Source organism: Hakea prostrata, chromosome 9 (genome assembly GCF_041222555.1).
Source record: "Hakea prostrata isolate BN-2017 chromosome 9, UWA_Hpros_2, whole genome shotgun sequence".
NCBI lineage: Eukaryota > Viridiplantae > Streptophyta > Magnoliopsida > Proteales > Proteaceae > Hakea > Hakea prostrata.
In genome coordinates, this window is record NC_142608.1 from 11,362,873 (window position 1) to 11,375,677 (window position 12,805).

Consider the following 12,805-nt stretch of genomic DNA (forward strand, 5'->3'; position numbering starts at 1 on the left):
GAAGCTCTAGAATGTTTTAAGAAATTCATGAGCTTAGTTGAGAATCAGTTAGATAAAAGGATTAAAACTCTTAGAATGGATAGAGGTAGAGAATATCTCTCCGATATGTTCAAAGGGTTGTGTGATGAAAATGGGATATCTAGACAACTTACTATTCCAGGGACTTCACAGCAAAATGGGGTTGCTGAGAGGAGGAATAGAACCTTGCTAACATGGTGAGATCCATGATGGCGCAGGCAAATCTACCCATCTCTTATTGGGGAGATGCTTTGCTGACTGCTGCCTATATCCTCAATAGAGTTCCAACCAAATCAGTTCCTTCCACACCATATAGTTGTGGACGGGAAGGAAGCTAGATTTGAGTTACTTGCGCGCATGGGGATGTGCAGCATATGTTCACTCTACTTCTCACCAATATGGAAAGCTTGGACCTAGAGGAAGAAAGTGTATCTTTGTGAGATATTCTGAACCCTCAAAGGGCCATGTCTTCATTGGACTAGAGGAGAGTGAGAGGAGAACGGAACTTGAGTCTAGGGATGCAACATTCTTGGAGAATGATTTTCCATCTCTTTCAGGAGTTAACAAAGAATCATCGGAATTCTTTGAGATACAAGATAGTGGTCTTGTCACTCCAGGGATTCAGATTCTGGATAATGAACTTGGGGTTAATCCAGAAGATCTTAGTGGGAGTGGGAGTGTAGATGTGATATCTACCTTAGAGGGTGAGCAATCTGACATGCACTTGCGCCGTAGTGGGCTCGGGCAAATTCCTCGTTGACGTTTCGACATAGAGGATGAAGCCTACATGGTAACTCCTGAAGAGATCCACTATGAGATGACTTCAGTCGATGAGCATGAACCGAAGAGCATGCAAGAAGCTCTTGCGGGGTCAAGCTCAAAGGAATGGTTGAAAGCAATAAAGGAAATGTTGGAGTCGATGAAAGGTAATCATGTCTGGACTTGGTTGACTTGCCGCCCGGCCGAAAGGCAATTGGGAACAAGTGAGTTCTCAAGATCAAGAGAAAGGCGGATGGATCTATTGAGAGATTCAAGGCTCATTTAGTGGCTAAGGGCTACACCCAACGAGAGGGCATTGATTATGAGGAAAATTTTTCCCCTGTAGTTAGGTTTGCCTCAATTCGCCTCATTCTAGCCATTGTTGCTCAGTTGGACTTGGAGCTTTATCAGATGGATGTAAAAACTGCTTTTCTCAATGGAGAACTTGAGGAAGAGATATATATGGATCAACCTCAAGGCTTTGAAGCTAATGGACTTAAGCGCAAAGTGTGCAAGCTTAAGAAGTCCATATATGGCTTAAAGCAAGCATCTAGACAGTGGAATATGCGCTTCCACCAAGCTATGATGGAAAAAGGGTTTTCCATGCTTGAGGAAGACCACTGTGTTTACACCAAGAGATCTGATAGTAATTATGTCATTCTGACGCTGTACGTAGATGACATACTTATGGCTAGAAATAGCAAGGAGTTATTGGAAACCATTAAGAAATGGTTGTCCTCCGTATTTGATATGAAGGACATGGGTGAAGCAAGCTATGTGCTTGGTGTCAAGATTGTCAGAAATAGGCAAAAGAGATTACTGGGTTTATCTCAAGAGACCTATATTGACAATGTCTTGACGAGATACAGAGATGCACAACCGCAAACCAATTGATACTCCAGTGGAGAAGGGTTTGCATTTGAGCCTTGATATGGGTCCTAAGACTCCAGAGGAGAAAACCAAGATGGAAAGAGTTCCATATTCCAGTGCAGTGGGTAGCCTTATATGTGTACTAGGCCGGATATATGTTATGCAGTGGGTTTGGTTAGTCAGTACCAATCAAACCCAGGCATAGAGCATCCGGAAAGCGATCAAGAGGATATTGAGATATCTCGGAGGAACGAGTAACTACATGCTGTGTTACCAAGGATTGGATTTGCGGTTAGTTGGCTATAGTGATGCCGACTGGGCTAGAGACATCAATGAGCGCAAATCAACCTCTGGATATGCTTTCTTGCTGAATGGCGGGGCCATTTCGTGGTGTAGCAAGAAGCAGGCTTGTATATCCCTCTCGACCATGGAAGCAGAGTATGTGGCATGCTCAGCTACGGTTCAAGAGGCTGTTTGGTTGAGGAGATTTCTTTGACATACTGGGATTGTGATAACATCCAAAGAGGCTGCCCTTGTCTACTGTGATAGTACGGCAGCTCTTAGCTATGTCAAGGACCCCAAGTATCATGGGAAGACCAAACATATACAGTTGAGATATCACTTTGTTAGGTACATTACATCAAGGAAGAAAGTTGTACTTAAACACATATCTACTAGTCAGATGGTAGCTGACCCTCTAACCAAACCTATAGCCAAGGATGTTTTTATTTCTCATGAAAAATCCTTGGGCTTGCATAGATTGTGACTTACTTTTGTACTGAGACTTTCTTATTAATGAGTAATATGAGTTCATTCCAGCATTTCATTTATTCACTTTCTGTGTGATTGTGTTTTTCTAGCATAAAACAAGATATGTCAATAGGCAAGAGAATGGCTCACTCACACAAGCATTCGCCTCTGGCGCCTTGGAGGCGAGCAGAGATGAGACGGATTGTGAATGACTTTGTGTAGATCAGTTCATAATCATGATGTCGCCTTGATTTGGAATCAAGATGAGTTTCTCTATTGTGAAGAGAATCGACATGAATGTTCCCACTATTCATGTTGCCTATAGGAGCCAAGTGCGAGTACTTTATGTGGCCCTAGGGTGGCAACAATAAAGAAACTCGGGTTAGGCGCAAGAGGTTGCGACTAGACTAAGACCTGTATGGTGTTGAGATGGACATACGTTCTATTATATATAGAATGCTCCACCATAGCACGTATATCATACTATGTGTGCTTAGCGATCATTGGAAATGAGAGGATGGATCCCTGCTCCTCTCATTGTGTGAGTCCTGGACCTTATGGTCCATTAGTGTTCTTAGTGACTTTCGACGACATCATGAAACAAAGGGTTGATGTGGCTACTTTGGGGTGTTACCTTTGGTCATGATAGATTCGACCTAAAGGGGCACTACCGGGAAAGGAGTCAATCCTAAGTGTAGTGATGGTCTGGGGCGAAAGGAAAGGTTTGATTCAACTGCATCCCAAAAGTGTTTGCTAGGACAAGAATGTGATCTCTCAGAGGGATTGAGATACCTTCAGTCTAGTGAGTTTGAATAAACCTAGGACACTATGTTATACTAATGCTTATTTGATATGTTTCTATAAGTGATGTGACATTCTGGCCTTCTGGGAAGGTTTCTAGTTTGGGGCTGCATGCAGGTATATCACCGGTCACACAACCCATTTTGCCAATATGACTTGTGGATATTAGTGTCTGGGACACAGGTGGTCTATGTATATGGGATACATAGTGAAGAGATCAACATATATGTATATCTGGGATATACATGTGTGTCTGAGACACAAGAGGTCTATGTATCTGAGATACATAGCAGAGAGATTGAATATGTATATCTGAGATATACATGTGTGTCTGGGACACAAGAGGTCTATGTATCTGGGATACATAGCAGAGAGATTGAATGTGTATATCTAGGATATACATGTGTGTCTGGGACACATTGAAAGATTAACACTTGCCCTTGTGCAAGTGGGAGCTGTTTGAATTTATTAATATAATTAATAAATTAAATGCCCAAGGGAAAATTTGGAAACTCACTATTAGGGCGGTTACAAATAGGGTTATATATTTTGGTAACCACCGCATAAGTGAGTGTGTTTTACATTACGTAAGTTTTAAAAGAAAAGGAGGCAGCTCCCATCTCTCTCCCTCTCTCTCAGGAAACGCAGGAAGGAGAAACCTAGTGGAGGTTTCCTTCATTTGCCTTAGATCTCTCTTCCATCTTTTTTTCACACGGCATATTTGGGTTGTGAAAATACTTCCCTTTTCTTGTGATTGTGGAATCATCCCGGTAGAGATTTGGTGGTGGAACGAGAACGTGGATCCAGATTTACTTCCGCTGCGAATACTTCACAAAAGGGAAAGCGAATCTAGGTAAGGAATCTTTCCCCCTTCAATTAATTGAATTGAACTAATTTGAGTATTACCAACAGTAATGGTACCTTAAAGAAACGTGCATGCTTACCAATTATTGATTCTAATTCAAAAGGAAAATAGTTTTTGTCCTTATAAAACTTTACTTTAATGATTATATAGAATAGGGTCCCAATATGTTGTGGAACCCAACCTATATACTTATCATAGCCAACTGGCGAACACAAGATTTTAATATATGGAGATATTTCATGGGTTGATCCGTCATTCACCCGCCTATTATCATATATCATCAGCCATCGCCAATGTATGATGATGTTCCACACTTGCATGTACAATGTGTTGCGCCATTTAAGCAAGATCTTAATTAAGAGTTAAGACCCTGACGGATTGATCCATTTAATTTTGATACGAACGGCCTCGTCTTCCTAGCTTCTCTCTTTGCTTTAAGCAATGGGTCTTAGGCAAGGAACAAAATCTCGCTGGGATTTGCCAGTTTGCCACCTGGCAAACCAGGCTAACCGGCAAAATCTCAGCGAGATTTCACCGATATTTACCTGGGCTGAAAGCCTAAATGTTCCCTGCAAATCTGCTCATGGTGCCTAACATTTTATGTGAAGTTGAGTTTTGCTCTATTTCCTCTGAATCTAAGAGCAACTTCATCATAAGCTCTGGCAGATGCTTCTGCTGTATTGAATGTTCCTAGCCAAACTCTTGCAAATTTGTGTGGATCTTTTATTTTTGCTGCCCATTTACCCCACGGCCTTTGTCTCACTCCTCTGTATCTTCTCCTCCTCTCTCTCCCTCTCCTTCACCAGCTCTCTATTCTTCTCTGCTAGTGTTAATGGTTTGAGCTGCAACTGCAGTGGCGGTTGTCATAGAACTCTGACCTTATTGTTTTACTGTTAGAGAAGAGAAAGAAAACATTAAGGCAGGTCTAGAACAAGCCTGGCGATGCAGAGGTGGAAGATTAACAAATACACTATTCAATGAATCTGGACAAGAAAAATAAATAAATAAATCAAAGAAGAAGAAGAGGATTTAAAACTGACCTGCAAGCCGAGAAGAAGATTCTCCGTGTGAAGCGTTAAAATCACCAACACCTCTGTAGAGTCTGAGAAGTGATTGAGAAATCTGATCACTAGTCTCTTCTTCACGTTCTCTCTTTCTTTCTTCTTCTTCTTCTTGATCCGGCAATTTTTGTTTGATTCGCCAGAAAATCGTTCGCTGATTCGTTGGAAAATTGTCATCCGGAGTCGATTTTCTGGCGGCACTAAAACAATTTCATTTCGCCCCCTGGTTTTGGTTCGCTAGGGGGTGAAATCAACGAAATTCGATGAACGATATGTTCTTGTTATTCCCAGATTGACACTGAGAGGGGGGTGAATCAGTGTCTTCAAAAATTCACCACAATGTGGCTGGGTCTACCAGACAGTGTATCACCACTCTGCAATCAAGGCACTCCAATATGTGCAACAAAGAAAAATAAACAAAAACGCAATGCACCAGAGTTTACGTGGTTCAGCCAAATTGCCTACATCCACGGAATAATACCCAACATAGGGTTTCGTATATTACTCAATACACTCTTAGATATTTTGACTGCTACAACAGTCCAGGAACACCAATCCCTGTTATAGTCTAAATGCAATTCAGACAAGGGCACCAACCCCAACCCCCTAGACAAGCTCCAACTTGCTAGGTCACATTATTTTGACTGCTACAACAGTCCAGGAACACCAATCCCTGCTTTAGTCTAAAATGCAATTCAGACAAGGGCACCAACCCCAACCCCCTAGACAAGCTCCAACTTGCTAGGTCACAATGTAAACCAATAATTCAAGTTCCCCAAATTACATTCATGAGATAGATTCTTCATCACTAAACATAACCTCGAAAATAATAGACAATCACTTGTGAATACGGGTTACCTCAACTTGTGTAAGATGCATGGTAACAATACTTGTTTCTCTTTTTCTCCAACTCTTTTTTTTTTCTCTTTTCAATCTTTTTCAGTTTTCTCTCTTTAAAAAAGCCATACAACCATGTTCCCTTCTTTTCTTCTGCTGCTTCTCTTTTCTTCTCTTTCACTTTCTTTCTTGTTCAGCAAAACAAAAGACTTCTTATTCCCATCCTTCAGATCTCCATAGCCAACCAACGTCTTCTGGTTCGACTTCCACGCTATTCCCAAGCTCCTCAAAAACGTCCTTTCTTTTGCTGGAGTTTGCTCTCCTTTTATAGATTAATTTAACTCAGAGTTCCTATCTGACTTAAACAAGGAGTGTTTTAACGTACAAATTGGACTAACTTCTAGATCTCCAATGAACAATCTCACCGTTGGATTTGAAGATCAAGAAGTCGTGAAGCTCTCCTCCAAAAATAAGCTCAATCGGACACTGGATGACCATCCGATGAAGAGGTTGATCAAAACTGGACTCAGAGTTTGAGTCAAACTCAGAGTTCCAATTTGACTTAAACAAGGAGTGTTTTGACGTACCAATCGGACTAACTTAGAGATCTCCAATGAACAATCCCACCGTTGGATTTGAAGATCAAGAAGTCGTGAAGCTCTCCTCCAAAAATAGGCTCAATCGGACACTGGATGACCATCCGATGAAGAGGTTGATCAAAACTGGACAGAGACCCTCAAAAACGGGATTCTTGAGTTTTCTTTATTTGAATTGGATTCTTTCTCTCGGAACCTTTTTGTGTGTTGCTGTACCATATCAAAACCCACTTAAGTTGCCAACAATGACAACACCTTCATTTTAGGCCAATGGAACAATAGTTCTTCTGTGGTCTTAGGCTCTTCACTTTCAAGTAAAAATCCGATGTTTTACGCACCAATAAATATTCCATGCAGTACTTACACCATCTAGCAGTGACAGACGCTGAGAATAGCACTTGCCTGAAATGCCCCAAACACCCGCCCCCTCAGGCATCTTGAAAAAAAAATGACTTGCTATGTGCTTCCTTCTTTTCTTGATAATATCTTTCCATAAGAAGGAAGCTTTTCACACTACCCAGAGAAAAAGTAGTATGTATAAAAACAAAAAAGAGTTAGCTTTTCACACTTTTTCTTTTTTTCTTTTTCACACTTTTTCTTTTTTCTTTTTTGGTAGAAAGCTTTTCACACTACCCAGAGAAAAAGTAATATGTATAAAAACAAAAAAGAGTTAGCTTTTCACTTTTTTTTTTTTTTTTTTTTTTATATGCTTGGGAATGTAGAGAAAACAATGAATATTCACCACAAAAAGCAGAAAACATAGATCATCATTATCATCATCAGACCACAAAAAGCAGAAAACATAGATCATCATTATCATCATCAGACGCTATGTTCGTTCCTCTCATATGCTTAAGCTTCCTATTTCAGTTATGCATCTACGATGCTGCTCCCACACCTTCTCTTGCCGATTACCTGAACCCAACTGAATCAATCACCGATGGCGAATTTCTTGTCTCAGCTGGAAACAATTTTGCTTTGGGCTTCTTCAGCCCCGGCAATTCTAGCTACAGATATGTTGGGATTTGGTATTACAAAATTCCTCAAACCACAGTGGTCTGGGTTGCTAACAGAGACAACCCTATCAATGATTCCTCCGGAGTCCTCTCCTTTGACCAGGACGGGAATCTCGTCGTCTCTTCGCGTAGCAATCAGAGACGACCTCTGTGGTCTACAAATGTCTCCTTAAGTTCCAATTCCACCTTTCTGAGGCTCCTTAACTCCGGAAACCTCGTCCTATACATGAAAAGCGACGCCGCAAGTAACACAACTAGCTCTAGGGTCCTCTGGGAAAGCTTTGATCATCCTGCACACACATGGCTTCCTGGAATGAAACTGGGGTTGAACTGGAAGACCGGTCTTAACAGGTTCCTGACATCCTGGAAATCCAAAGACGATCCTAGCCGTGGGATGTTCTCCTTCGGGTTCTATTCCAGGTAGATTTCTTATTAATTGTAGTCTACCTTCTAGAATTTCTAGGTAGTAGTTAACGGATTCAAATCTTCTGGAGCAGCCAGCTCGAAAGTTTGTCTCTGCATTAGTATACATACCAATATTCACCCAATCCTGAACTTGACAGCTTCGATTCACACCGACGGTCTACAGAAGTGTTCTTGTACAACGGATCGGCCCCGGTATGGAGAACTGGTCCTTGGAACGGCCAAAAGTTTAGTGATGCTTCAGAGATGAGCCAGAATAACTACCTCTTCAATTACGAGTTTGTCGACAACAGCGACGAGCTCTATTTGATGTACAGCAAGAACGACTCCACCATCTTCACACCGTTCGTGATCGAGTATTCTGGCACGGTCGAAAGGCTGATGTGGATAGAAAGGAACAGTAGATGGAGAACGTACAATTCCAAGCCCAAAGATAACTGTGACTATTACGTACACTGCGGGGCCTATGGGATTTGTCGCATTGCAGATAACGCATTAGAGTGCTCTTGTCTACCAGGATTTGAACCCAAATCTCCAATGGATTGGTACTTGAGGGATTGGTCAGATGGGTGCGTGAGGAAGAGAAACCTTGGGTGCAGCAATGGAGATGGATTCTTAACATTGGTAGGGGTGAAGCTTCCTGACACGTCCATGGCTGCCTTAGTCGACAAGAGTTTGAGTGTCAAGGAATGCGAGCAAGGTTGTTCCAAGAACTGCTCTTGCACTGCTTATGCCCCTGCAGATAAAACTGGCGGAGGCAGTGGCTGCATTGCTTGGTTTGGCGAGTTGATGGACATGCGGTATTTTAATGAAGTTGGCGACAATTTATACCTGCGTGTTGATGCTGTGGAGCTAGGTTTGTATACATTTATCCATTTCTCACTTCAGGCCATTTTTTATGATTCAAGTTGTTCACAAAGATATCTGGGTGTTTCCATGTACTGCTGTAGCAGCTGCACATGCAAGAAAACGTAAAGGATTTCTTCACGTCAAGCGGAATGTGATTATACTCAGAGTGTCTCTTGTGGTACCCGCTCTGCTTCTATTTGCTGCATTTATGCACCGTTTGTTGAAGAAGAGAAATGGTGAGATGCAAACCAACTTTCAAACATGAATTCACTCTCAGGGAACTGCTAATAATGTTAACAATAATGCTCAATCATGCAGGGGCAGCTGAGCGTAGTTTTGAGGACTTGACCGGAATAATTGAGCTTCAAGATGATCAGACGAATCCAGAAATACCATTCATTGAACTAAATGTTGTTGCAGCTATTACGGACAACTTCTCTCCCAGTAACTTGCTTGGAAGAGGCGGTTTTGGTGCTGTTTACAAGGTTTGTGTCTCTTGGCATATATGGGTCGCTACTGCATGATTTCTGTCTTAATACATGTAGTTTACATCAATTCCTAACTCAATTTCTAGGGTCGGCTGATTAATGGGAAGGAGGTGGCTGTCAAAAGACTATCCAAGAATTCAGGGCAAGGAATGGAAGAGTTTAAAAATGAAGTTCTATTGATTTCCAAACTTCAGCATAGAAATTTGGTGAGGCTTCTCGCTAGTTGTGTCCATGAAGAAGAAAAGATATTAATCTATGAGTACATGCCCAACAATAGCTTGGACTCCTTCATTTTTGGTATGTTTCAGCCAGTCTTTCTAAATATTATCATGTATGGTGGCATTGACTTCTCTTCGTATAAGATATAGAGTAAGATTAAAGGGGCATTGGGTTAATCTAGTATGGGATAGGTTAGGGGATTTGGCTCAACTCCTTCTATTAGCTTCTGAAATTTTGGTGCAATATTGATCGACTACCTAATATGTTACAACATGTATGATCTTTTCTTAACTTCTAATTGTTTCATTTGAAAAATTCAACAGATAAAACTAAGAGTGCAGTGCTTGATTGGAAAAAGCGACTTACAATCATAGACGGTATTGCTCGAGGTGTCCTCTATCTTCATCACGACTCCAGGCTGAGAATCATCCATAGAGATTTGAAAGCTAGCAATGTGTTATTAGATGACGAGATGAACCCCAAAATTTCAGATTTTGGTATGGCAAGGATTTTTGGAGTAAATCAAGTTCAAGCAAATACGATGAGGGTTGTTGGGACATAGTGAGTACTTCTTTTCTTCTTTTATTTAATTAAGAGAAAAAGGATAAAGCCAAATTCAACAATAATGCATGAATTTTCCCTTGGTTGCTACCAATCCTGCACCGTTTGCTAGAGCAAGCATTTGAGAGGAACCCATCAAAGGTGAGCAGGGTTGTAATGTGATAAGACTAGTGTGAAACAAAGTCCAAAACCCCTAATTAGCAAGAGGCAAGAGTTTGACTTTCCTCGGGGTATCCCCCCTTATATGTACAAGCAGCAACCTTTACCCCAGAAAAGAAGTGTGAAACCAAAAAGAGAAATCAATCAAGCAAAATTGCACATATATTCTCATTGAATTTATACTGGTTTTACACTTGCTTACATCCATTATATTTTGGCTTAGTTAACTTCTTTCCTTTTCTGTTGCATTGTTATAGTGGTTATATGTCACCAGAATATGCTATGCATGGAATATTCTCAATAAAATCGGACGTATTCAGCTTTGGAGTACTATTGTTGGAGATAATTACTGGCAAGAAGAACAATATATATTTCCATGAAGATCCTTCAACAAATTTAATAGAACATGTAAGTATACTTGTTTGTTTACATTATTGCTGCTAAAAAAAAGTTTAGTTCCCATTCCTTATGTTTGTTGATTGTTTTGAAATGGCTATAGGTATGGGAGTTATGGAGAAAAAGTAGTGCACTGGATTTAGTTGATTCATCAATGAATGGTTCATACCCTATTCATGAGGTTTCAAGGTGCATTCAAGTTGGGTTGTTATGCGTGCAAGAAAGTGCATCAGACAGACCAAACATGTCGAGTGTTATTTTCATGTTGGGGAGTGAAACAGAACTACCAACACCTAACCAACCTGGTTTTATTATGAAGAAAACACTTCAGGGTCTAGATTCATCTTCCGCAGACATGAGACCTTGCTCTATAAATAAATTGACGACAACAGTGGTAGAACCTCGATAAAGAAAAGAGCTTTTTGCATTGTATATTTGTAACCTATAGAGATCCATTGTCCTACAAATATAGATACCCATAGATATTTTAAACAATTGAGCCATTAATTCCATGTATTTAGGTCAAGCTTGTTTAGCCATTTCACTAGGGGCGGTTGTCCTTTTCATTTTAAATAAGAGCAAGTTTCTATCATTCCTCTATACTTGGGCTCAAATTTCTAAAATTTCCCTCAAACCTTTTCATATGATTTCCTCAAAAATCAAATTCTCACTTCTCCTTCTCCCTTGATGTTTTTAAATACCCGAGTTACCCTCTATTTTTCTAACCTAATGAGGAATCTCTTTTTAAAGCTGTTGAACTGAATATTTCTTAGTTCTAAAATGATCTTCCCTCTTACCAGAAAAACAGAAAGAAAAATGATTGGGAAGCCAATTAAAGAACAAACCTTTGTGCGGAAGCGGTTGTGTCGATCTGTTGCTTCCTCTCTTCCTCTGTTTAATAATTCCACAAATAATCAAGCTTCAGGAATAAAAAAGAAAATTCCTATTTAGATCTAAAGCGTAGACTAAGAAAGTAGCCGATGACAAAAATTAGAACTGAAAACTGGGGGACAAACAATCAAAGTTCAAGAAATGGAAACAAAAATTCTTATTCGAATCTAGAACATGGACTAGGAAATTTGCTAGTGATGAAATTAGAACGGAAAAAACATGGGGGTGTGCTACTTTAGTCAATCATGACAACTCACCACCTTTCTCCCTCTTCTCAGTCTGCCATTAACTATTTGTATATATTCAACATCACCCCTCCAAAAAACGAACACCTATTGTCGAATCGTGCTTCTAAGCACATTTTTTGTTAGACTTCCGATGAAATACTGTAATTTTTCTTCCTTTTTTGTCTGTTTTCGATTAATGGGTTCTGAAATATCCTTTGATGTTGAAGAAAGAGCAGATTTGAACACATCTGAGGGGAAAATAAATACAGAACAGTAAGACGACTAGAAAGGAGTCAAAACTTTTGATTGAACAGTAAAACTTCTGGCCATTTTTGAGGAAATTGGAGAGAAGTAGACGAAAAGGTTGAATTCATGTTTCAAGATACATGATGGTTTGGTGATTCAAGAAATAAGTCTAAACCCTGTAATGCAAACCAACCCTATTTAGAAGAGAAAACCAACTTCTTTAAGAAAAAAATAGAGGGATAACTTGGGTATTTAAAAACATCAAGAAAGAACGACAGGTAAGAGTTTGATTTTGGGAGATTCAGATGTGCAAGTTTGAGTAGAAGAGTTTTAATAAAAGAGTCTAAATATAACTAAGTGATAAAAAATTTGTTTTTGGAACAGGCAATTTTTTATTTATTTATTGGGGGTACGCATATTACATAATATACCATCAGGCAAAAGCAAACCCGACCTCTTCAGTAAGAGGTGTTGGTCTTACCAGCTGAGTAAACATGTGATAGTAACTGAGTGATAGAAATTTGCTCTTTAAATAATCAAGTGGTCAATAGTAACGAGAGAGCTTAAAGTTTGAGATACATGTGAATACAACAATTCTTTTTTTTTTTCTTTTTCTTTTTTTCTTTTTTCTTTTTTTCTTTTTTCTTTTTTGTTGGAAGGACACAACACAGTAATCTAATATTATTAAAACATTGTTTTGGGAACCCTATTTCTCGACTTAATCAACCTAATGAGAGAAGGGATTTAAATTTCAAAGAATTCACCCAAGAATA

At 39.8% G+C, this 12,805-nt stretch overlaps 1 protein-coding gene across 1 annotated transcript; it reads left to right on the forward strand.

Moving 5' to 3' along the window:
- Positions 1–7,344: 7,344 nt before the first annotated feature.
- Positions 7,345–11,631, forward strand: LOC149004642 (G-type lectin S-receptor-like serine/threonine-protein kinase RKS1). Its single transcript, XM_089168496.1, has 8 exons — positions 7,345–7,993; positions 8,137–8,852; positions 8,950–9,081; positions 9,164–9,330; positions 9,420–9,630; positions 9,876–10,113; positions 10,530–10,680; positions 10,772–11,631. The coding sequence occupies exons 1-8, from the start codon at positions 7,389–7,391 to the stop codon at positions 11,075–11,077; spliced, it is 2,526 nt and encodes an 841-aa protein (XP_089024622.1). The 5' UTR covers positions 7,345–7,388; the 3' UTR covers positions 11,078–11,631.
- Positions 11,632–12,805: the final 1,174 nt, after the last annotated feature.